This window comes from Scheffersomyces xylosifermentans (assembly GCF_036884685.1).
Source record: "Scheffersomyces xylosifermentans strain CBS 12540 chromosome Unknown RJT20scaffold_1, whole genome shotgun sequence".
NCBI classification, from domain to species: Eukaryota; Fungi; Ascomycota; class Pichiomycetes; order Serinales; family Debaryomycetaceae; genus Scheffersomyces; species Scheffersomyces xylosifermentans.
This window is the reverse complement of record NW_027042939.1, coordinates 433,570-458,491: the sequence shown is the minus strand read 5'-3', so window position 1 is coordinate 458,491 and position 24,922 is coordinate 433,570. Positions and strand designations below refer to the sequence as shown.

The 24,922-nt window shown below is 39.5% G+C and overlaps 12 protein-coding genes across 12 annotated transcripts; 4 read left to right on the top strand and 8 right to left on the bottom strand. All coding sequences in view use genetic code 12, as the record gives it.

The window, feature by feature from the left end:
* Positions 1-705: 705 nt before the first annotated feature.
* On the top strand, positions 706-3,384 carry SEC6 (SNARE-binding exocyst subunit). The gene has a single exon (XM_064916018.1). The coding sequence runs from the start codon at positions 783-785 to the stop codon at positions 3,309-3,311; it is 2,529 nt and encodes an 842-aa protein (XP_064776711.1). The 5' UTR covers positions 706-782; the 3' UTR covers positions 3,312-3,384.
* Positions 3,385-4,630, bottom strand: RJT20DRAFT_123700 (mRNA splicing protein). Its single transcript, XM_064916017.1, has one exon. The coding sequence runs from the start codon at positions 4,412-4,414 to the stop codon at positions 3,440-3,442; it is 975 nt and encodes a 324-aa protein (XP_064776710.1). The 5' UTR covers positions 4,415-4,630; the 3' UTR covers positions 3,385-3,439.
* On the bottom strand, positions 4,631-5,961 carry RPS24 (40S ribosomal protein eS24). Its single transcript, XM_064916015.1, has 2 exons — positions 5,787-5,961; positions 4,631-5,206 (listed from the first exon to the last, which is right to left on the bottom strand). The coding sequence occupies exons 1-2, from the start codon at positions 5,787-5,789 to the stop codon at positions 4,802-4,804; spliced, it is 408 nt and encodes a 135-aa protein (XP_064776709.1). The 5' UTR covers positions 5,790-5,961; the 3' UTR covers positions 4,631-4,801.
* A 1,153-nt stretch (positions 5,962-7,114) lies between these two features.
* Positions 7,115-9,195, bottom strand: ALD5 (aldehyde dehydrogenase (NAD(P)(+))). The gene has a single exon (XM_064916014.1). The coding sequence runs from the start codon at positions 8,817-8,819 to the stop codon at positions 7,332-7,334; it is 1,488 nt and encodes a 495-aa protein (XP_064776708.1). The 5' UTR covers positions 8,820-9,195; the 3' UTR covers positions 7,115-7,331.
* A 1,088-nt stretch (positions 9,196-10,283) lies between these two features.
* RJT20DRAFT_7788 (uncharacterized protein) lies at positions 10,284-12,458 on the bottom strand. The gene has a single exon (XM_064921199.1). It carries the CDS (start codon positions 12,305-12,307, stop codon positions 10,661-10,663), a length of 1,647 nt encoding a protein of 548 aa, XP_064776707.1. The 5' UTR covers positions 12,308-12,458; the 3' UTR covers positions 10,284-10,660.
* A 398-nt stretch (positions 12,459-12,856) lies between these two features.
* RJT20DRAFT_152127 (uncharacterized protein) lies at positions 12,857-15,148 on the top strand (the record flags this gene model as incomplete). Its single annotated transcript, XM_064919068.1, has 1 exon — positions 12,857-15,148. The coding sequence occupies exon 1, from the start codon at positions 13,034-13,036 to the stop codon at positions 15,146-15,148; it is 2,115 nt and encodes a 704-aa protein (XP_064776706.1). The 5' UTR covers positions 12,857-13,033.
* Positions 15,123-16,135, bottom strand: RJT20DRAFT_123694 (uncharacterized protein). The gene has a single exon (XM_064916013.1). The coding sequence runs from the start codon at positions 15,652-15,654 to the stop codon at positions 15,172-15,174; it is 483 nt and encodes a 160-aa protein (XP_064776705.1). The 5' UTR covers positions 15,655-16,135; the 3' UTR covers positions 15,123-15,171.
* Positions 16,136-17,084: 949 nt separating this feature from the next.
* Positions 17,085-18,651, top strand: PDR17 (Pdr17p). Its single transcript, XM_064921198.1, has one exon. The coding sequence runs from the start codon at positions 17,324-17,326 to the stop codon at positions 18,434-18,436; it is 1,113 nt and encodes a 370-aa protein (XP_064776704.1). The 5' UTR covers positions 17,085-17,323; the 3' UTR covers positions 18,437-18,651.
* On the bottom strand, positions 18,515-20,040 carry RJT20DRAFT_7771 (alkene reductase). The gene has a single exon (XM_064921197.1). The coding sequence runs from the start codon at positions 19,803-19,805 to the stop codon at positions 18,594-18,596; it is 1,212 nt and encodes a 403-aa protein (XP_064776703.1). The 5' UTR covers positions 19,806-20,040; the 3' UTR covers positions 18,515-18,593.
* Positions 20,041-20,847: 807 nt separating this feature from the next.
* Positions 20,848-22,239, top strand: SER2 (phosphoserine phosphatase). The gene has a single exon (XM_064921196.1). It carries the CDS (start codon positions 21,255-21,257, stop codon positions 22,173-22,175), a length of 921 nt encoding a protein of 306 aa, XP_064776702.1. The 5' UTR covers positions 20,848-21,254; the 3' UTR covers positions 22,176-22,239.
* Positions 22,240-23,364, bottom strand: RJT20DRAFT_7768 (aminodeoxychorismate lyase). Its single transcript, XM_064921195.1, has one exon. It carries the CDS (start codon positions 23,208-23,210, stop codon positions 22,305-22,307), a length of 906 nt encoding a protein of 301 aa, XP_064776701.1. The 5' UTR covers positions 23,211-23,364; the 3' UTR covers positions 22,240-22,304.
* Positions 23,365-23,393: 29 nt separating this feature from the next.
* On the bottom strand, positions 23,394-24,722 carry RJT20DRAFT_123691 (uncharacterized protein). Its single transcript, XM_064916012.1, has one exon. The coding sequence runs from the start codon at positions 24,439-24,441 to the stop codon at positions 23,572-23,574; it is 870 nt and encodes a 289-aa protein (XP_064776700.1). The 5' UTR covers positions 24,442-24,722; the 3' UTR covers positions 23,394-23,571.
* Positions 24,723-24,922: the final 200 nt, after the last annotated feature.

Below are 24,922 nucleotides of genomic sequence, written 5' to 3'. Positions count from 1 at the left end.
TTCCGTTCCATATGAATTAGCCATGTAGTGTATTTCTGTATAGGAACTTTCTTGTTCCAGAACTGTCAGATAACAATCCATTTAAAGAATTAAATTCATATTATTCTTGACGTCGACTTTAAATCTAAATTAGGAAACTGGTATTTTTAAAAACAGCTACATCCATATGTAAGGTACAATACATACGCACATATATAGTTATTGAATATATCATCTCGTTGCAATTAAACACTTCCCTAACGGGATTTCTGTCCTATCAGCATTGAACTAACGGTGTATATACCATATAGAAAAAACCAAAAAGTAGAGTATTTGCCAAATTTTTGGTAACAACCTATAATTTTTCATTATCCATTAAACAAATACTTTTTCCTAAAGAATAGACCCTATATACCATGTATCAATCTTCATTTAAACTATACAAAAAATCATTACAACTTCCAAATTTCATGTATTTCTGCTAGTTTCACCCATATATTCCTTCCCCTGTAGTCAACCTATCATATTATTGTGTTCCTTATCTCACCCACTACCATTCCCCTAACATTCCCCTAACATTCACTATTACACTAAGCTAAATAAAAACCACGAACACTCACTCACCATAACAATCTACCGCGCTACCATATTCTTAACTATGCGCGCTGGCGTTTATCAAATTCCATTACATTCATTAAATCAAAGAAAGCTAAACAACACTGATCATAAGGACGTGTTGTCAGGAGAGAGGGTGGATATAGTTCCAAATACGCATTAGAAAGGACTGAAGACTGACAATTCAGATGAGTGACGTTGCTCTTTCTCGTATAGCTCATCTCATCAAGGTGGAGGATGACCTCTCCAAGATCCCCACTATCCGCCAACAGTTCCTCAAGGAAAAGGGTTCTGTTGACGTTAAGCTTTCGGCGACCACAACGGTTCAAATTGACTCAATTATGGCAAATATGTCCAAATTGAATGCAGCAGCCGTTAAACTCAACTCCATCAAGTCAAACATTGGAAAAGTGAACCAGATTTACGACGACTCTGTGGCTTCCATTAAAGACTACGACACTATCCGTAAAATGACAGCTGTCAACCAGTTCCTCACACAAGTGGATAATCTCAGAAGAGATATTAAGCATTATAGAGAACTCTTGACAAGTCTTGATTCCCGGATCGATAACGAGCTTGAAAAGCTCCAGAATTCTTTGACATATACACTTCCTAACATTTTCCTTATTCACTACGAATTGACTCAGGCCAGAAATTTCCTGGATTACTTGGAGGTTTATTCTAGATCCCTTTCAGATGACTTCAGGTCAATTGTATTCAAAATTACCGATCCCATCAAACGAACAATAGCTAAATTTGAGGATTTGCTCGGCGAGGCAATCATATCCTTAACAGAGGTAGTGAAAGACGGTAATGTCCAACTTGTTTTCAGAGTTGTCAAAATTATTGAGTACGAATCTAAGGAAGACCTTAAATTTTCTCTTATGGAATCATTAGGCCTACTCCAGACCAGGGATGCTAAGACTGTAGACTATGCTGACTTTCGTGGAAAGAGACGTAACTACAAGAAATTTTTCTATGAGAAGCTCGAAGAGAACCTCTCAGAAACATTCAACGCTTGTATAAATCACTTCTCGCATGACAAAATGCTAGTTTATGACAACTTGGAGTGGTTGGAAGATGAATTGATGTTTGTTGCTCAGAGGCTCAATCCCTTGCTTCCTGCTAGTTGGGACGTGGATTCCTTTATTCAAAATGTCTACTACAACAAGCTTCATAAGTTCACAATGGAGGTTATCAATTCGGATCCTCCAGCAGAAGATTTGATGAAGATTTTATCTTATGATTCGCACTACAGTAAATTTGTTGCAGCTTTACAACCTCCGGAGGAAGATCAAAGCCTGGCAGCAAAACGGAAATCAATTGTCAAAGCAGACCAGCGTTCTATCATAGGAGAAGATCTCAAGAATGTAGTCTTAGAAGACTACCTAAAGGTCATTACTTTGAAGATGGAGGAATGGAACGACAACCTCATGAAGCAAGAAACAATCGCGTTCACCGTCAGAGAACTGGCCCCAGATGTTTACAACTACCACCAAGTAATTGAAGACGAGGATGCTCAAGATAACGTAATCACCCTTGAAGTAGATTCAGATGCATTTGTGCTTCCTGACTTCAAAACTCCTCTTGCTATGCTTAAAGAGCAAGCTGATGTTGCAGCTGACTCGGGTTACTCTAAGATTCTTGTCGGGGTCATTGAGCACTGGTCAATTTGCTATATTAAACGTATTATTAACTACCAGCAAATAATCGAGGAGGAATTTGACAAGTACATGTCCGTTTACAACAACGAGCGTTTTTTGATCAAGGAGAGTAAAACTCAAAGATTGTTTAGACGACGCGACCGCAATGACCAACAATTTGATATCGAAAACATGACAACCGAAGAATTGGAAAAGATTTCCAAGCCTGGTTTGATAGAGTACTTAGCTGCTCTTGGTAACACCTACGAAATCAACACAGACCGTTTGCAGGACAAGTTCCTCCCCACATATTTGGAGAAAGTCCACACTAATTATCATGGTAGAATCAAGCAGGCATTTGAAGATACTTTGACACCTAGTACAGAGTTAAACGCGCAAGTCATTCGTACCATCGTAGACATCATTGTGAATGACTTGTATCCAGCACTTTCACTTGTTTTTACCAAATCATGGTATGACGATGGTCAATCGCAAACCAAGGATGATCCAAATATGGCTCAGCAAATTGTTCAAACAATAGGTGAATATATGGAGGAGTTGCGTGGATATGCCTCCTACGATATTTACCTGGTTGGCTTCAATATTTTGCTTGACACATTTATTCAAGCATATATACGTATTGGTTTTGAGAATATTTTGCATGGAAGTGGTAAGAAGATAGATCCTAAAGCTGTCAAGAAGTTCAAGTCTTTTAATGAAGGTATTGGTCGTGACGTCACTATTTTCTACGGTAACCTTGAAGGTTTATTCACCAGAAAAGATACTGCTTATTTATTGAATAGTTTAAGAGCTATCGAGTACTTGGGAGACTTGGGAACGTGTGACGATCCGCTCACCACCATCCCGGAGATGTGGGAGCATGAGATTTTAAGTTCGTTTTACTATTGTTCTGTCGAATATGTCAGAGGTGTTTGCTTATGTAGGAAGGACATGGATAAGACTCAGATCAACCAATTGATACCGCAATTAATTGCGATTCAGAAAAACTACCACGCTACAGTGGATCCTCCTATAATGCCAACTGGTACCTTGAACGATTTCTACTTCAATTAGCTTCATGGAATCCTGTTTATCTAATTTAGAATATACAATCATATAAGACGAATATCGTAAGTCATTATTATTCATTAATATATATATCATATCTATGAGATAATTTCAAATCAAAGCAATTCTAGTATTTAATCTTCTTCTTCTGACGATGAATATCCCCCGATGGCACTCTGCAAAGTTTGCTGCTGAATCTTTGGGTCTTTGTTTCGTATCTCTTTCTCTTCCAAGTTTTCTTTGTTCTCCAATTTTTTCTTCTTCAAGGTTATTGCTAAAGCTACTTTCTTTCTTGGAGGCAGAGTTCTTTCATCTTCGACTACCCTCTTTTTGCTATCTACCGAAGTACTTGAGGTTGAGCTCTCGCCCTTAAATGCTTCCTTGAATGCTTCCTTTGCCAGCTTTGCATCCTCTTCTTCCTGGATGCTTTGTCGCACTTTCTCTAGTTCTTGGATCTCCTGTTCTATCTTGGCTTTTGCATCTTCTATCAATTTATCAGAACCACCCTTAGCCTGTAGTCGTGAATTACGGAATTGCAATTCCTCTAAGTGCTCATTTATCTCTTGTTCTCTTTGGTGTTCCAGGATTCTTTTCTCCAAATTCTCGTATACATCACCATTTTGAAGTGATTCTTGTTTATTCCAGAATGGGTTCTTTTTCCTCTTTTCTCGTAACAATTGGTACTTTTCACTCTCCTCCTCTTCTTTTTGTAATCTTTCTAATAATTCATCCTCTGTTTCCTGTCTATCTTTCGGTACATTGGTAGAAGTAACTTTTCTTGTGGGTTCGTAGTTTCTAACCGCACCCTCCTCTGGTGTATAACCGGCAGTTTGGGGGTTAGTTTTGAATGAAATGTGGTTATTGCACCGTGGACATGTAATATGGAACCGTATTATCTTAATACTCAAGTATTTCTCATTTGTAGTCTCCTTTCTGGCGTTGAACGATCTTCTCTCTGCAATGTATTCATTACACTTAGTACATCGCATCGAATATGGCGCCATCATACGGATTTTTATGGTTTGATTAGGGTTCTTTTTCCGCTTCACCGTTTGGGACGGATCCCAGTCCGGTGGGTAGTACTTATTTATAGCCTTTCTCTCTGACATGGTGAAGAAACTAGTATTAATCAGTTATTTCATCATTCTTAGTAACATAAAATTATATATTCTGATATTGAGATATGCAGGAATTTCCATCTGTGAAGATCTTATTATACCTGTACAATATTTCACTTTGTAAAAGAAGTAGTTAGTAGATGTAATAAGATTATAATAGTAGTTCTTTGTTAGTTGAATCGTTACTCTTGTTACTACCAAGTGCTACAATCAGTTTTATAATACACATAAGTTTTTTTTTATTAAAAGATGCATCCCACAACTTCAACTAAACCGAAAGAAGTATTATACTATTCTATTTAACAGATATTAGGACTAAAGTAACATAATGAAAAACGAATAATAAGGTAATAATAATATAATAGGTTATCAATCAGTTTAATCAGCGTTTCTCTTGGCAGCTCTCTTAGCAGCACGCTTTTGAGTACCGAAGATCTTCTTGTCTCTGTTCTTCTTTTGTTTTCTTTGTTGTCTAGAAGCCTTGTCGACCTTGGTGGCCAACCCGTATCTGACTAATCTGTAAGCTGGCTCGAACTTCTTAGCGTCGGCGACGGATTGGTAGATCAAACCGAAACCGGTAGACTTACCTCCACCGAATTGAGTTCTGAAACCGAAAACAGAAACAGCGTCCTTGTCGGCCTTGTAAACCTCGGCCAACTTCTCTCTTAATTCATCCTTGGAGACGTTAGCTCTGTTTGGGTGCAAGACGTCGATGACGAATTGTCTTCTAGCCAATAATGGGTTGGAAATAACCTTTCTAGTTCTGATGGTAACAGCGTCACTCTAAAATAATTGTTAGTATTACGAACATCTTGTGAGTTTTATGCTTGCACCGTTGATCTGAGAAGCATGATGAACATTACACATGATCATAGTATTGTGGTTTCCCCCTACTACGTCTGTTCTTGATAGTGTGTTTTCTGTAAAATATTGAATGGACAAAATATGACTTGTAGGACTTCAATTCATTTGGGACAATCAATAACATGACCGTTTTTCGTTAACAGTCTATCCGATTTATTGATACTACGTAGTTGTGAACTCTGAAAATTTTTCAATCTATTTCATGTTGTCCGAATTCAATATTGTGGATTCCTAGTTGTGAGGATCTCCAAATGAGTTCTGTTTAATTAATCTTCTTCATCTTGACTACATATCCGTGGGAGTGATATTCTTCGTTTTGGCTCTATTTTTCATTACTATTTTGTCTCTTCATTGGGTAGCTTGGATAGGATGTCGAATCTTTTCACTCTCAACTTCAATAGGAAATTTCACTTCGCTTCAAAATTGCATGACTTTCTTTAATTCTCTCTTTCTATTTCTTCTGATCTCACGGTACGTAGCACTTACTACCTTTACATACCATTTTGATGATATTTCTGTGATAGGTCTAACTAGTGGAATATCTACAAGAATTTAAGAATAACGTTCTTAAAAGTTTTTTTGTGAGGAGGAGTGAAAAAGTTTTTTGGGACTCCAATGAACAAGACTGCACTTAGTTAGCACGAGCCGCACCTTAACTATGGGAGGATGCTAAGTGTGCGACAAAAGAAGTGTGCTCTTGTGCGGGAGAACGAAGAAAATAGCGATTATGTAATGTGAGGGAAGAGGGAAAATGGTGATTGAAAAAAAGCAGTCACATATCACGTGGATTAATAAATCTTTTGAGATTTGGTCTTTGGGGATTGCCCAAGCAGAAATTCTGAGTTAAGACGTTCCATACAGAAAGGTGTTAAAGATGGATGGTAGTTCGGTAGCTGCAGGACAGAGAGTGGAATAGGTAATTTTGCAGCTATCCATTAGTTGATGTGCTACATTTATAGTCTGTAATTGGCTGCTATGTTTATTGGTAATTGGTTATCGGTTATAATAGTTTCCCGATAGCTACGTCAAAGAGTTATGATGGTAGATCATTGTATTGGTTGGTATATTACCTAGTGTTAGGCTCCTTGCCACCTGTAAGAATCAAAAATCTTTGCTTCTTAGCTTAAAAAAAGTTTGTCTGCAAATATAGAGGTTGTGATGGCAGTTATTTAGAAAGTTGTCTCTTTGGTAAAGTAGCTTCCAGACCGAGAGTTTAATCTCGATTTGTAGATATATCCCCTTGAAAGCTAAATTTAATATGTAATGAAACACTCCGTAGAGTCTCTCATCCACTTTTATTTGTTACTACATTTCCTGCAAAATGTTAACATTTCTGTAAAAATTGTCCCATAATTTTATAATCCATAAAATTTGACTATCAAATAACCATTAAGAAGTCACAATTCATATTGACGTGTGACGTGGACAGCCAACCGTTCATCTTCACTCTTAAAAAATGTCCTTGATAACGTGGATTTCATCTCACACTTATTCTGTTTCTCGGATAGCTTTAATCCTGGAAAAATCCAGATTTTGAAGACAACCCATATTGCAGCGGAAATGTACCTGCTCTATTAGAGTGACTCTTAACTGGAATTCTGAAGACTTCCTTTCTTTAATTCTTCCTAGCTTATACCAATAAACCAAGTGTTCATGAACTGTTATCTTCCGGAGCTAAGACCCAAGCCAACAATTTACGAGTGCAGATCCTACGAAACAACACTAATAACCCAGCCCCAATCACAACCCACTACAAAGCTCCAAATTTTTCTGGAATTCACACAATAGATGTTAGCACACGCCAATGGGTCTTCTTCCATGAAGCACGTCAGTTTCCACCTCTACTACTTCCCCCTAATTCCCATATTTCAACACTTTAAAAATACCGCCCTTACATTATTACTAATTTGGGATTCGCATTCTGCAACCCTAATATTTTGCAACAATTGATTTACTACAGTTAAGTTAAACAAGATACATACTATTTTTTTGGGAAACATTACGACATAAAAATAAATAGCTATATACTACCAGCGCAAAACGTTTACTTGGTAAGAGCGATTCTGACAGCCTTGACTTGGGTGTAGTTGTCCAAAGCTTCCTCACCCATTTCTCTACCAATACCAGATTGGGAGTAACCTCCAAATGGAACCATTGGGTGGAAATCGTTGTAAGTGTTAACCCAGATAGTACCGGAGTTAATCTTGTTGGAGACGTTGATAGCCTTGTTAATGTCAGTAGTGTGGACACCAGCAGCCAAACCGTACTCGGAGTTGTTAGCCAACTTGATGACCTCATCGACGGTTTTGAACTTGGTGATAGTGACAACTGGACCGAAAATTTCTTCCTTGACGATTTGGTGATCTTCTCTCACGTCACCGAAGATTGTTGGCTTAACGAAGTAACCCTTGTTACCTAATCTCTCACCACCTGTGATGACAGAAGCACCCTCCTTCTTACCAATGTCAATGTACTTCAAGATCTTGTCCAATTGCATTTGAGAAGCTTGAGCACCCATGAATGTGTCCTCCTTGAATGGGTCACCAATCTTAAGTGACTCGGCAGCCTTTCTGAATTCAGAAGTGATTGTGTCGTAGATACCCTCTTGGACGTAAATTCTGGAACCAGCACAACAAACTTCACCAGTGTTGTAGAAAATACCGGTGACCAAGTGTTGGATGGTCAATTTGACATCAGCATCGTCGAAGACGATGTTTGGAGACTTACCACCCAATTCCAAAGTAACCTTCTTCAAGTTGGAATCAGCAGCGGCCTTCATAATTCTTCTACCTGTGGCTGTGGAACCAGTAAAAGCAACCTTCTTAATCTTTGGGTGGGAAGAGATGGCAGCACCGGCAGATGGTCCGAAACCAGAGACAATGTTGACAACACCAGCTGGGACACCAGCTTCCTTGATCAAAGTGGCCAAGTAAAGAGCAGACAATGGGGTGGATTCGGCAGTCTTCAAGACAGTAGTACAACCAGTAGCCAAGACTGGACCCAACTTCCAAGAAGCCATCAAAAGTGGGAAGTTCCATGGGATAATTTGACCACAAACACCAATTGGCTCTCTTCTGGTGTAGTTGAAGTGAGTGTCACCGGATTCAATGACGGAACCCTTGATCTTGTCGGTCCAACCAGCACAAGATCTGAAGTAGGCAGCAGTTAAGGCAACATCACCCTTAGAACACATCAAAGACTTACCATTGTCAAGAGCTTCGATGTAGGCCAAGGTTTCGGCGTGTTCTTCGATCAATTCGGACAACTTGAAGAGAACCTTCATTCTGATTTGTGGGTCACCCTGGGACCAGGAAGAGTGGAAAGCATCGTTAGCGGCTTCAACAGCAACGTCAACATCTTCTTCGAAAGCCTCATAGACCTGGGTGATTTCCTCCTCAGTGGATGGAGAGATGGTAGCAAAGGTCTTCTTGGACTTAGATTGAACGAATTCGTTGTTGATGAACAAACCAGTTGGTTGTTGGTAAGTCTTACCGTTTGGCAACTTGATTGGTACGGATAATGGGAGAGACATTGTAAGTTTAAGTAATGATCAAATAAAAAGACTACTGGTTATTTGGCTTGGTAGTAGACTGATGGAGTAAGAATATACAATTGCGAATACACAGAAATGAGGAATCTGCAATGGTATTTATACAACTTTTCACGGTGAGATCATGCCCCATTTTTCCCCGTAACTATTATACGCTCATTAGAACAACAGTAATATTTATTAATAGGGGAGCAATGTGCTTAGTTCCGTGCTCTATAACTGTGCTCCACTAAAGCGGTTATAGGAGGCTGTAAGTCCCTGGAGTGCACACACAGCGTCTCCAACTCCGATATATGGGGCTAGAAGAGGCCCCGATGGTAAGTCGGCAGTTCCCCAAAGTATGATCAAACGCCCATGAACCAAGCGTTAATGAATCCACCAGATTATGTGTCCTAATAATTATTTTCCAAGGAACTAGACGTGTGGGGTTCTCCCCTCTTCTGGGGTAACAATTGGGCACTTAACTGTAGCCATATTTGCCAGTGTTTTAACGAAATGTAGCTATACTGTGCAGGTGCATGGCCAATTGAATCAGGCAGTTACAAAATCCGGGGAGAAGCAGAGAGAGTGAGTCGGGGATTACGCTTTCGCGTGCCGTACATGACGTGTAGCATATAGAGGAATGTAAGAGAGGTGAGCAAAGAAACGTGCTAAACGCCGATGCTATAGGCCAACATTTGGTTTCCAACATTTGGGAACGGTGGATTGTTGTTCCGGTTCTGGGTTTAGAAAGCTTAGAAAGCATAGAGTATTGCTGGGTTGAAAAAGGTATTGGGAGATTCACCATTGGCAACCAATTTGGATCCTTTGGAGCGGTGACATATTATATGTTTTATGGGGATACGAATATCCATTTGTATACAATAGAAACTTCCGAATTATCCTACAATTATACCATTAGTTACACCAATATGGTTCCATGGATGTTGTACAGGATTTCCCCTTTTATTCGTCTTTTCTTACTACACTTTGTTTTGAACGTTTCCGAAGCTAGCACTTTCCGTCCCGAAAAGCGTATGTATAATTACAAACGGTCATCCTCTCCCTGTAGCACATTCTTTCCCAGATAGCACTCTACATGTCCTCGTTAATGCGAGCCATCTCGATGCCCTGTACGATATGCAAATAACTACCTTCTCTACTATTGCTTCACCTATCAACATTGGAACTCTTCTCCTATATCACCCACATATACACAAGCCTCTGCCATTGTAACCGGGAACAGCGAGCTCGGACTCGCATACCCTTTCCACTTGTCAGGCAATGATATTTAATCCCCGGAGTTTCCATCATGTCAGTTTCTTGATTAAAAATATTTGATTAAAAATTTTTTTTTCGATATTATCAATTGTTGCATCTATCGCCGACGTCAATTTTTGCAATCGTAAATTGCCATACAGGGTAATCACTTCGTGCACTTCAAAGACAGTCTAAGCCTTTAGTACTACAACATACCACCTTAAAAGCGCCGATTTGTGACAAAGTCTTTCTGTATCCATTCGCTTCAGTAGGAATTTATTTTCTTGGCGGTGACGTTAGAGTGAATCTCTAGAAAACGGATGAGTGTGCTTAAATCCATAGGCTTGTTTTTGCGCAAAATCTTACTGTACCTCAAATCGGGATAAGGAACAGGGTAATGGTAATATCCTGATTAGATAAATGCAATTCTCCGAGAATTGGATTCCTTGGTTGCACCGTTGAAATTCCACAAAGAATAATCGTTCAGAAAGGACTTAAGCAGCACAATAGAAACTGCTGCATTGAAATTTTCAAGTCGTAAAAATGAGCTTTTATAATACACTAATCTACATATTATTACATATCTATTTGCTTAAATTCTTGTCGCAAATATCCTTTTTGACTTGTCGTTCAATACTCTCATATGACCTTGCCAAGATATCTGGTGTTACCCAAAATATGTCAGAGAGTCTGCTAAGTAACTTTCCTTCAACAGCAATTATATCCTCATATTTCACTTTCCGAGTATTCTTCTTCCTCTTCTTCGTCATTTTTATGAGCACTTCCTTAATTGACAAGTCTACTGGGTCATCATGCTGTTTTGCATCCAATTTTAATCTCTTTGCTGGTGTTTCCGAAACGTCATTGGAATCCATATTAAATATCTGAAATAAACGTTTGTCTCGTATATTTAACTCCTCTTGCTCCTCTATGATCGCCAACTCTTCTTCATTTTCCATGTTGTATGTTTTGTTTTTTTTGGGGATAATATGTTCATATATCCAATTGCAATACTTGTCAATTTTGTCGTCGGACCAGTCCAACAACTCTCTATTGTTTGAAGTCATGTATGAATATTCGTTATTCATTTCGTATTTGTTCAACTTATCTAACCAAATTAACGGATGTAAAGAAGAACTAAATGGGTTACTTACAAATGTGAGTTTCGCTATGAATATAATAGCTCCCAAAATTCGGACTTCAGGGAAATTTACGACGCCTCCAATGGAAACATCGTCTTTGAGTTCCAAGTCTAAAGTATCAATTTCAAGAGTACCCATCAAGTTGGTGAACATGTTGAATAAGTCAATAGCATGTGGGAAAAGTAGAACTTCTGAAAACACATTGAATACAAAGGGATAATAGAAATTTAATGGGATCGCCAAGCTCTTGCTAATGCCAGCATTAGAGGAGTGTAAGCGCAGTCCATTTAACTTGATACTGTGGTAAAGTTCCAAATGCAGCGGTAGCCGAGGTGGCTGTAATCTGTTATGGTATGGCATGGGTAACTTGTCCATCATCAGTTTGGGGATGAGATGGAGTGTTCTTGCGTATGGTATCTGATTTGATTTGATGTTCTCCACTAAATTGTTTACGTATAGTGGTTGAAACTTTAACTGCAATGCCGATAAGTATATTATGGAGATAAGATCGAGAGTTGACACTGTGTGTGTCTTTCCTTTCCTTGTTGCCCTTTTATCGTTGGGACTTTTCCTCATTTTATCAATGTAGTCATCGTCACTCTCATTTCCATCACTCTTGTTTGAAGCTTGTGCCGTTTCACCATTAGATACCTCGTTACTCTCGTGGTTGTATATGACGCCGAGACACTTGATCCAATTTAATTTAACCACCTGGACTAAGTCATGTCGTATGGATTCAGAAAAGAACAAGTTCACAAATATGTCAACTTCTTTCTTTAGAAGGATCTGCAAGCATAGAAAGTACAAATCTTTGGCTTCTGTACCGTAAAGTTTAGAGCTTCTTTTGGACACCACCAGCTGAGAATTGGACATTCCAGTACTGGTATATTTACCGTGTTCGTCCACATTCACTACGTTCAACCTTCTTGTGGTGATAACTGCTTGATCTTGATCATCGTTGATTTCTATATTACCTTCCATAACATGACCGAACTGACAGATAGTCAAACCATCGGTTGACCGGTAAAGCCGTGACCGACAATTATCCACACCACACACGGGACCCCTTGTCCATGATTGTGGTGCCATATCGGTTGCTAGATATAGTTTCTAGAGAATAAATAATTACACTAGTAAAGAATCTGATGAACTATCTCTTCATAGCAGCTCCGATGTATGAAGAGACCGATGTCTGATGAGCGATGTTAGTTCCTGTACACAATGGATTTTTTGGAACCGATCTCTCCATAGTTAAGTAGGGCATAGTTAAGTAGTGGTAGTAATGGAGGAGGAGGAGGTGGTGGTATTGTAGGACTAGATATGGGGAGAACTGTGACAGTATACTTTCAACTTCTATACATTTATATATGATTTTTAAAAAATTTGGTGTAGTTTGTTTTCACTGTAATTGCTTGCTTTTACCATTAATGAGATCTTCCGTTTAAAAAAATGAGAAATGCTGAATCAAATCAATTACCTCAATAGAGCAAGAAATACACATCAATCTCTCCCCCAAAATTTCTCAATAAAAAAAACCCAAACAAACAAGAAGAATACCCAGATCTTTATTATCAATTTCAAATTGGCAACGTATCACTCCATCTCTTTCACACAAAAAAAATCATAATATATTAAACTATCTTCTACTTCCATCATCTCTCATCTCATACAATCGCTCCTCTTCCAACGATTGCAAAATTGCAAAATACGAGACAGTATGATCCTGCACAAAACACATACGTTTCCTCCTCATAAACAAACAGTTAACAGTTTGTTATAGACTAATGTAGTTTCTTATATATTCACGACCATAGAATGTCTTTGAATGGTGCCGAGGAATCCGCACCAGGTCAAGCTGAAGATTCCACCAGAAATTCGAGTTTGGGTCTTTCAAATACCGAAACTACAGTTAAAGAGGAACCCGACAGCGATCTGATTTCAAATGATCTGTCGAGTGATACAAGAGAGCACGAAACAAGTATAAGGGAAGAAGCAGAGGATGAACTGAGCGCATTAGGTAGGAACGCAACAACGTCAGATTTTGCTGCAAGTGTAACCAATGAAAGGGCAACTATTGCTGGAACCGAACCAAACATATCTACCCAACCCGAAAGACGGAGTCGTTTTCGAGTGGCTTCTTCAGGGCGGCCTGAATTCGTAATAAAGATAGAACCGCAAGAAGACCATGTAGAGCAGGAGCACCAGGAAGAAGGCCAAGAGGAGAATCAAGAGGAAAATCAGGAGGAGCAGCAGGAGGAGCAGCAGGAGGAGCAGCAGGAGGAGGAGCAGGATCAAGAGCAGGATCAAGAGGCACCAATGAACAACAACGAGGGCCAGGAAGAAAGTGAACCAGAAACGAATCAGGGTAAATACGACCAAGCAATTGACCAAGAGGAGGATACGCGTCTAGATGAGACCAACGAAGAGAGGACTCAGAGAGAGACCATCGAAGAGAAGGTAAATGAAGAAGACGCCAATGAAGAAGAAGAAGAAGAAGCTAACGAAGAAGAAGCCAACGAAGAAGAAGAATATAATGAAGTAGATAACGAAGAAGAAGATAACGAAGATGAATCCAACGAAGGGCAAGTTCATCAAGAATATACTCAAGAAGAAAGCAACCAAATAGAAGCCGAAGAAACTCAAACCAATGAAGAAGACAATGAACAAGACAATCTAACAGACAACGATGAATACAATGAAGGAGAAAACGAAGAAATCAACAAAGACAATGAGGAAAATAGCGAGGAAAATAGCGAGGGACGTAGCGAGGGACACAATATTCAGACAATTACTAATCTAGAAGAGACAAATGACGAATTGGCTTACGAAGAAAGTCTTAGAGAGCAAAAACACGAGGAAGAGAGTACTCAAGGAGCTAGTCAAGAGCAATCTGATAACGATGAGAGCAACGACGAGGAAAGGCACCAAGATCAATTAAACGAAGAAGTTACAGATCAAGTACAAGCTGGAGACGAAGTAGACAACCCAGTGGCGAACGAAGAGCCAAGTAACCAGGAAAACAACAATGACGAAGACAACCCTGCCCAATTGACAACTGTCAATCATATACGAACGGCTACGGAGACCGCCAGGCAGAACAGTGTTGAACCAGAAATCGACGAGCCACTTACACGCAAAAGAAGAATAGTTCATCTTGAAGAGTTCAAAATTATAGACCCTTCCATGTACAAAATGGAAAGTTCAAAGAAAAGAGTGCCAGGGAAGTTTATAGATCGGTTTTGGGAGCCGTTAGATCAGCAAACCTTGGAATCATTGGATAAGATATTGGCGATTTCTTTGACAAAGGTAATAGAGAGGTTTGGAAATCCATCAGTGGGAACGGGCAACTTCTCCAAGAAGATGCTAGAGACACAAAAAATAATATCCAGAACCTGGATGAACACCAACGAATCAAAGTCATTCCTGTCTCGACTTCATGTCACTAAATTACCTCCCACTTCATCCATGTCAGTCAACAAGCCCAGCGAGACCATTGACATACTAAGCTATGACCAGTTACTAAGAAGGAAAACATTCTTGGAAACCTATCTACTGGCTGAGTTGAAACAACTCCAGGACTTGGAAAAGCACCACCATGAATTGGAGCTAGTTTATCGACTGGACTTAGACTACTTGGAGAAATTCAAGCGCACTACAGCAAGTGAGATGAAAAGTATGAGGAAAGAAACAAACCAGAAGAAGGATGATTTGGGACTTGAGGATATACCTCTGGAGAATGACGACAAAGTCAAAATCGCTAAAGAGAATGACTTATATACTTCTTCTTTCAATCCTGATACTGACGAGGATACAAAGGAAATACTCGAAAACTTAAAAAAGCATTTGTCGAGCATTTCTTCCAATACGGAGAAGCTAGGATACCTCAATGATAAACTAGAGCTTGTGTATAATATACTTGACATGTTATAACTGTATAATTAACAATTTAATGACTAATTAACGAATATCCAAAATACTGAAATTAATGTAGTATTGACGCTCAAATTCTTGGCCTCCTCTACTTTAGGCTGTTTCTTTTCCACGTCTTCTGCTTCCTCCACATCCGCATCCGCATCTATTTCTTTCTCTTCCGTTGGCTCCTGTGATGCAGCCACCTTCTCGTTCTCTATCTTCAAACTTATGTAGCCATCCTTATCAGAATCCCATACTGCACCGAAATTGGAATGAATAGATAACTCAGATTCTACTGAGGTTGGAGCATTCAATTTGGTTGACTGAACTATAAATTTATGCTTGGAAGACTTCTTCTGCAAGTCAGCAAGAATATAAGTATTGATTTCTTTGGTATCAATTGAGGCAGACAGTTCAGATTCGGCAAACTTATCTTCCAATAATTTGTTTAAATAGTCGGCTGTGATTGGAGCCTCCTTGGCAGAAGACGATGAGATTGTTGTAATTGAAGTTTTGGAAGTCATTTGTGGTGGTTTGTAGTGGTATGAAGGTAGTTATTTGCTGGATAACGTTTAAGAACTAATGAATATATGGTATATTTACTTGTTAAGAAAGAGAAGAAAGCGCCTTTGAATTGGGAATAAACAAGTCAATTAGTATTATGATAGTGGTTTGATGTGTGTTTGATGTGTGTTTGATGTTGTCAGATAGTTCTAAATGATACAGTGAATAAAGAAAGAGAAACTAGATTGGCTCCAATGGCATACCTTTCCACACTGAGTGCCTCACTAATTAGAGTTGACACTGAGTCTTTCGTACAGTATGAGCTGCTACCAATTGGGAAGTGGTTTCTTGGATTTTCTGTGGTAGTGGATGTGAGTGAAGGTGATAAAGATTTTGTCTCATTTTCACTCTTATACTGTTATATATATATATTTATATATATATGTGAAAGACACATGAAGCCTGTTAATAAAGAGATGGCTATATTCTTTATTAAAAAAAGAATGAGGACATCATAGTTACAGCATATTGCGTGTGAAGTTACTTCACATGGTGCTATATAACACCTCTTCTTTGTCGCCCCATGGAAGTTGACGAGGGTGCAAAAGCTGTCGCAATATTTGAAAGGGTTCAAAATGTTCTCCTTCTGATACCTTTGCTTCACTGTATATCGTAATTCATATAAAGTGACCTCAGTGCATGTCCCCCAACTGATCTTTTTCGCTAACCCAGCAATACAAAATACATTACAAGAACGACAACATTGTCATAAGGATCTTGAAGGTATCATCCAGATCTCTGTCTAGACTTTCCCTGGTAAGAAGTACTTATAAATCAAGAAAGAGAACCCGAATTCATTCTTTACGACACAAAGCTGCAAAATTCGAATGCGCTTTCTCGGTTATGTAACCACAGATGAAAAGCGCTTCTCTTTGCGCTTTAGAATAAGAGGAAATAAATCCATACTGTGTCTGATTTTCATTGCATCATTCTTGAGACCAAAGCTTGGATCTTCTTCCACTAATCATTTCATTTTTACATTGTTTTTCTTCTTCACCTTTGATAAGCCACTCTGCCTTTTAAATGCATTATATGCCTGCTACTCATACATTCTCTCTCTTCCTCTTCCTCTGCATTCTCCGCTCGCGTCCTGTGCAATATTTACTAAACTAACGCGACTGTAATCCCAATTCTCTCGCTCTTTCTCTCTCTCTCTCTCTCTCTCTCTCTCTCTCTTTGTTTTCTCATCCTAATTCGTATACTGTACGTAAATGTGCATTAAATCCTACACAGTTTATCCAGGCTCAGGCTCTGTGCTCACTGACAGAGAATACTGGGTTTAGGCTTCTAATTCCCGGCTTTGTTATTCCTTTCGCATTCGCATTTCTTTTCCTCCGTTCCTCTGTTCTTTTGTTCTTCTCTTTCTCTGTCTCCTTCTAAATTTTGACATATTTTATTTGTCGCTTCCTTGTTCGGTCGTTCCTCCAACCTCTCGTATAACTTCCTGGATTTTGACTTACAATTTCTTCTTGTTTTCTTTTTCTTTTTCTTGTTTGTCTTGTGTATTTATTACCATAAATTTCCACTTACAACAAACTAACACATCCAATCTGGCACATTTGTCTGTGTTGTGTTCTTGGTTTCTTTTCCCTTTTCCATCCTTGACCACCTCACAACATCGGTTGCAATATGAACTTATTCCGTAGCAAGAAGGGCTCGGAAAGCTCACTCAACACAGCGAGCCCCAACTCAGACGCCGCCTCCATCTCCTCAAGAGCGACCTCAACAAGCGCTGTAAGCTCGTCCTCGAAGAAAACCTACATCAAGCGCCACACTCCGTTCAGCGAACCAATAAACCCAATAAAACCACCCAACCACAACTTGGATGATGAGCAGAAGGAAATGTATGACAAGGTCCTTGAGCATTTCAAAGAATACATCAAAAACGATATCCCCGTTTCGGAGAAACAAGGAGCAGAAACTCACCCTATACTAGAGGAAGAGTTGGCCTGGTTGACCCAGGAGTGCTTCTTAAGATATTTGAGAGCTTCCAAATGGAAGGTCGATGTCGCCATCAAACGTATAGAAGAAACAATGGTTTGGAGAAGAACATTTGGCGTTGTAGAGGTGCCAGGTCATACTGACCCCGAAAAGAAAATCACAGCAGACTTGGTCTCACATGAAAACGAGACAGGTAAGAACCTTATCGTTGGTTACGATAACGAGAATAGACCTTGCCTTTACTTGAGGAATGGATATCAAAACACCGCTCCTTCCATAAAACAGGTGCAACATCTTGTGTTCATGTTAGAAAGAGTCATTCAGTATATGCCTTCAGGACAAGACACTTTGGCTTTGTTGATAGACTTCAAGGCAGCTCCGGAACACATGAAACTTTCCTCTAAGTTCCCATCCCTTTCCATCACCAAGCAAGTATTACACATTTTACAAAACCATTACCCTGAAAGATTGGGAAGAGGACTCTTTACCAACATTCCATGGATAGGATATACATTTTTTAAGGTAGCGGGCCCTTTCATAGACCCTTACACTAGACTGAAGACTATTTATGACCAGCCTTTTGAAAACTTCGTTCCCAAGGAGCAGCTTGACAAGGAGTTTAATGGTCTTCTTGATTTCGAGTACATTCATGATATTTATTGGCCGGAAATGAACCAGTTAGCCGAAAAGAAACATGCTGTGTACATGTCGAACTTCAGAAAACTCGGTGGAGAGATCGGATTAAGTGAGTACCACTTGAGGATGGACGTTACAGCAAAGACTGTTTCTGTCGAAGCATAGATTCCTTTATAAACATTATAAATTTTGCATAATAGACAACATGATCTCCATATCAGTTAGAATTACTATTTGGCGACTATATATCAATCATCACTATTTTATATTGGTAGTAAATTAATCTATTAATATGAAAAGTATTAGAAGAGCTAATCAAGATTTACTCCAATACTAAAGATTTACCGAGTCTCTTGGTTTCTTCTTCAATGTCAATTTCGACCTTCAGGTTCAAGAATGGGTAAGTGTTGTAACCATAGTTGTTGGTAGTGTAGAAAGTGTCTCTGTCATAGGCATTCAATTCCTTGCCTTCCTTCAATCTCTCGACTAAGTCAGGGTTGGCAATGAAATGTCTGCCGAATCCGATCAATGTACGGTCGTCAGCATCAACGTCCTTAGCAACTGTCTTCCAGTTGTTCTTGTCGTCGTAGGTGTAGTTACCTCCACGTAAGATAACACCCTTCCAAATTTGGTTAGCGAAGCTGTTGTCGACTCCAGACTCAGTCCAGTCGGCGTTGAAACGACCATCCACTAAGTTGATGTAGGCTAATTGCTTACCATCGTTGGCTCTCTTTTGCAATTCAGAAAGAATGTAACCAAAGGTGGCAACAGGGTGGACCTCTTCATTTTCAGCCAACATACCTTGGAAGAAACTGAATGGAGAGAATCTGATAGCCAAACGCTCAGCACCGACCACAGTAATTAAATGGTCAATTAATTCCAAAACGAATCTAGCTCTGTTTTCAATAGAACCACCGTACTTGTCGGTTCTCTTGTTAGAAGAAGGGTTAATAAATTGTTCAACCAAGTAACCATTTGCTCCGTGGATCTCAATGATGTCAAAGCCTGCTTCAATACTGTTCTTAGCAGCATTGGTGTATTGGTTGAAAATAAGATCCTTGATTTCCTCCTCGGTCAATTCCCTAACTGGGTTACCAGCGGCTTCGGCAGCCTTCTTGGAGGCCTCACTCTCGTATAAAGCAGAGGCAGAGGTCAAGTCATGGCCAGCAGCCTTTAACAAATCTGGCTTTCCAACACGACCCAAAGCCCACAATTGAATAGACATGAAACCTCCCTTCTTGTGGACAGCGTCGGTGACCTTCTTCCAACCTTTGACATGGTCTTGGTTCCAAATACCTGGAACATTGGTGTAGATACCTTGCTTTTCCGAGATTAAAGTTGCTTCCGTGACCAAAAGAGTACCTGGAGAAGAGCTTCTGTCTGAGTAGTATTGCTGGATCAAGTCGGTAGGGACGTGTTCCAGGGTAGCTCTAGTTCTGGTTGTTGGTAAGTGTGCTACTCTGTTTTGTAAGGTGACAGCACCGACCTTGATTGGCTTGAACAAATTAGTACCTTTTAAGATTGGGGCAGACATCGTGGCTAGTATATTTATATATTTTAGGCCTTATTTCTAGCTTTTATGCTATTTTGCAGTTATCCAATTGATAGCTATTCACTTTCTATTCAAATACGTGAAGCTTCTATATAAAACCTTACTTGAAATTTATAGGATCCTACGTCTATATTTATATTACTGGATGAGCCACACAATGAATGCAAAATAAATATGTCCACCACGTCGATGCATTAGGCAATAGAGAAGTGAGACAATTCAGTGAGACAATTGGAGGTTTAGTGAGTGAGAGTGAGAGTGACAGTTAGAGTGAGAAGGGTTACCGAGTGAGGTTGAGGCTGAGAGCGAGGTTGAGTATTGAGTATGAGAGCGGCAGTAATAGTGATGGTGAGAGCGAGAGTGAGAGTGACGGTTAGAGCAACCGTTGTAGTGTAGCCATACGTATTACAATCATAGATAGTGTTGTAATATCATACGAGCAAACGGCGTCTCATGTCTGCAAAATACAAAGGCTCACTATTATTATCTGAGGTTTGTGGCATGTTTTACATCTTCCATAACTTTCTTTCCGGAGTTAATCAGTTTATGGTATATGGAATAGGAGAAAAACTCGACAAGAAAATGCCGGTGGTGAATAGGCTTCCATGTCCCTCGTAAAACCGTCGCTTACTGATTAGTAATTTGGATCTCGGTTCAACCGCACTCGGCGGAGATAGTAACGAATCGGGATTGCTTGTGGGCAAAAAAATCCGAGACTTGGTGCAACGAGTATAGAGGGGTGAAGAAAGAAACTGTCAATTAGTAAGTTTACTAAGGGTACCTCTGCAGAAAAGATGGAGGATTTAAGTCGCTGTGGCTGTAGGGTGATTCACTATAGCAGATAAAGATTCTTGAAATTTTAGCTGGTTTGCCTAAAGTATTTGCTGCTTGTCGGGTATCAGGGGTACCCAACCTTATCCTATGTTGATAGAGGGCACATTAACGACCAAAAGACAGGGGTGATTTTGAATTGAGAAGCCACAATTAATGAAAACGGGGTTCACCCAAGTCCTTAAGTTTTCTTTCAAATTGAGCTGGCTTTCATTATCTGATAGTACACAGAAATTCTCTGCCTGGTTTACTTAAAGGTCGAATTTTGCATCAATTATCAGATGCAGGTACTAGTATAACATCTATAATTAGAGAATATTGTTAGTGAATCACTGATTATCTAGTCTTATATTTTAATCAGATATCAAGACATGAATGAAACAGAGTAAGAGCATCGGAATCGTTAGTAATGTCACTTCTTGAATCCAAGAAAAATAGAGTAAATTGTCACAATTCCACTATATCCTTAAAGACGAGTCTTTATGCCTGTAGCGGCATAGGCCTTGCACGTGCGCAAAGAGTCATTATGAAAAATATCCAACACTGGAATCACTTTTTGAATCATCCTTCTATTCATTCCAATACAAAGAGAACCAAGTCATGTCTGACCTTTACGCCTTGACGGTGATAGCCCACGGCTCAGAGTTACCGCAAGAATCTCTAGAGGAAGTGAAAGCCCTCTTATCAGACAAGTTGGCTGTTGAGAAATACACCTCGAAAGTGTTGTCAAAGAGGGCTGTTGACTTCTTCTTCAAGGCGCCAAACCCTGCTGAAATACAAAAAATCTTGAAGGATGAGCTATTAACAAAGTTCCCTCAATATGACTTGGTCTTCCAATTGGAATCTTCTAGAAAAACAAAGAAATTGTTCATCTTCGATATGGATTCTACACTTATATATCAGGAAGTCATTGAATTGATTGCAGCCTACGCTAACATTGAAGACAAGGTGGCAGAAATCACAGAAAGAGCCATGAATGGTGAATTGGACTTCAACGAATCCCTAGCAGAAAGAGTTCAGTTGTTGAAAGGAATTGACGCTTCTTCCATTTGGGAAGAATTAAAGCATAAAATAGAGATCACTAATGGAGCTAAAGACCTTTGTACTGCGTTGAAAAAACTTGATGTGGTTATGGGTGTTTGTTCTGGTGGATTCATACCTTTGGCTGAACATGTAAAGGGCCAATTAGGATTAGATTACGCATACGCCAACGTCTTGGGTACTGATGAAAATCTTGAATTAGACGGTACCACCATTGGCCCAATTGTCAATGGTGAGAAGAAGGCAGAACTCTTGCTCGAAATTGCCAAGAACCATAAAATAGATCCAAAAGATGCAGTAGCTGTCGGTGATGGAGCCAATGACTTAAAAATGATGTCTGTTGCAGGTTTTGGTATCGCTTGGAATGCTAAGCCTAAGGTTCAGAAATTGGCACCCTCATGCCTCAATACTAAGTCTTTATTAGACGTTTTGTACATATTGGGTTACAATGAAGAAGAAATTACTAAATTGACCAGTTAGATATTCCTCAAAGAGACACTAATACACATCATATACATATTTCTTCCCTAGTTCAATCAAATATTGGCTTCTCATTTAGTGAGCACGAGAAAGTAGTTTCTTACCGCGTAGAAAAGGTTATCGTTAATTTTATCCTATTACCTTTCCTTCAACGACACCCATTATGGCATTGAAGAGCAAAACTTCGGTACCAACAGGGACATCTTTCATGGAGATAGTCTGCTCTTCGATATAGTTTCTTCTTAGAAGGAAGTGTCTCATAACCCCACACAAGCATCCAGCACTTAACTGCGGAGTTACCCATTTCCCATCTCCTTTTCTTCTAATTGCAACATTTGTGATTGATCCCTCCATGAGATTCTTCTGAGAATTGTAAAGCAAGACTTCCTCCATTCCTGGTCTGCGACCCGGTAAGCTGCGAGCTCTAGAGTCACTGTAATGTTTTCTGTTCGTAGTCTTGAAGGATGTGAAAGGCGATATCATGGTAACTTCCTTGTCCAAATACACATCCCATTTCTTGTTCTCTGCGAAGTCTGGTAAGTCATCTCTCTCTGATGATATTGAGGGTTTTAGCACAGCTTCAAGAAGGTTTTCTCTAGCAGGAGTGTTATGAATTTCTACATCCACTTTTCCATCTAAGTGAATCAAACATCTTACCTTGTAAGACTCGGTCACTAGTTTTTCTGACAATCGCAATGCTTGGATCAAATGGTTGAGGAAGAACTCTTCCAGCAACTCGAAATCTAATTCCGAATCATCATTGAATTGAAGTTGGAAGTACCTCAAAGTGAACTCATTCCGCTTGAGATGTTCTTCAAAGAGAAAGAAATTACTCTTTTTTATCTCGTCATAATTTGTCGGTGGTATCGTGGTTAATGTTGGGTCATAACGTATTGTTGAGAGGATCTCAAAGTTCTTGGAATCTACCTCTGGAAACGATTGTTTTATATAATTTTTTTGAATTCTTTCAATGACTGAGTCATATTCTGAGTCATTGAATTCGTTCAGGTCACTATCTTTCTCTTTCTTGGTCATGTTTCGAGTAATTCCACCAGTGTAAGTAAAAGAAGAAGTGTGTGAAATTTATCATCCTTTCAGTATTAAAAAGAGTTGCCAGATGTTAGTAGTTGGTAGCGCCGTTATATTAACTTGCTTCAAGAGTTACCTACTAATGGAATTGATACTGTTTTTCTACTACTTAAAGGAGAGTTCAAAGTATGTTCAATAGTTTATATTGTTGTTCTCTGTTAGCTGCGGTAATATTAGTGTCTCTTTTTAGTCTGATAATTAAATAAAATACTATGGGTTTATCTATGAAGTATGTTCATCAATGCTAATATACAATGCCTATGATTAAATACGAGTCTTTGCACTGGTCTTTTCATGCAAATTCTCTCTAATATGGTCTAAATCTCTTCTTCTCCTTCATCATCCGTACCTTCTCCTGATCAAGCTTGAACTTCTGGAGCAACTCGTTCATTTCGTCCTTCTTTCTTTGTCTCAACTGGAATCTATAGAAATCTTCCTTTTCCTTCTTCTTCATTTTGTTTTGTGCTTTCTCCACCTCGACAGTAGCTGCCAACTTCTGCTTACCCATAATGCCCGCTTTTGTCTTTCTATGGGAGCCGACAACTAAGGTAAATCCATCCTCGTCGACCAACTGTGTCTGCTGCTGTAATGCTTCTTTAGATTCTCTTTCAGCACGGTCAAAGTCTACTAATGCTTGTGATACAGATTCCGATAATACTTCTGGATCGAGGATCTTGGCTTGGTAACGTTGCAAGTAGTACTTGGAGTCGAATGTTGGAAAAGTCCATGGAGTGGTTTTAGCCAGAGCAGAAAGCTTTTTAAGTGAGTTAAATGCAAGTTGGAATGCTGATTTGTCTACAAAGGAAACGATACCGCAGTTCTTTGGTAATTTAGCGGCTTCCTCATCGGCGTTTTGGGCAGACAAGAGTTCTGGGTTGAGTTCGAGATCTGAAGTCAACTTGGTCAAATTGACCCACACGTCAAGAGGACAGTCGTTGAGCAAACTGGGCACAAACGACTCTATGGTGGCTCCGATGGCGACTTCTTGGAAAAACTTCTTCAACGATGCCGTGGATGTAGCTACTGGCAAGTTGCACATGAAGAGAGCTCTTCCGTTGTTGGTTGAAGAACCAGAGTTTTTGGAGTCATGCTTCTTGAAGAATATGTAATGAGGAACCTGTGATTTTGGCGACAGCACGGGCAAGACGTAGAAGCCCTTTAATTCTGTGACTGCCATAATTTATGATTTCTATTTGTGTTAAACACTAACGGCTATAACGAATCTCTTACTAGTATTCTTATAGGAAATAACTACAACATATTTCTTCAATCACAGTTAACTCTTCAGGTCTTCACTGCACTCACAGACTCTCACTCTTCGCATTCGCACAAAAGAAGAAGAGAAGAGAGTGGGACAAGACACAGGACAAGGCACGGGACTGAGGAGGACTGAATAGAGAGAAGTGAATAGGACTGAATAGAGAGCAGTGAGAGTGAAGTGACAGGAGAGAAGTGACAGGAGAGAAGTGACAGGAGAGCAGTGAAGAGAGAGAGCAGTGAAAGAAATGAGAGCAGTGAAAGAAATGAGAGCAGTGAAAGAAATGAGAGCTGAACAGAGAGAGCAGAGCAGAGCAGAGGAAAAAAGATTTCAGTGGTAAATGGCTTTAGTGGATGTGATATGCCATGTTGAACTAGAAGAGTGAGTAGAGTGAGTAGAG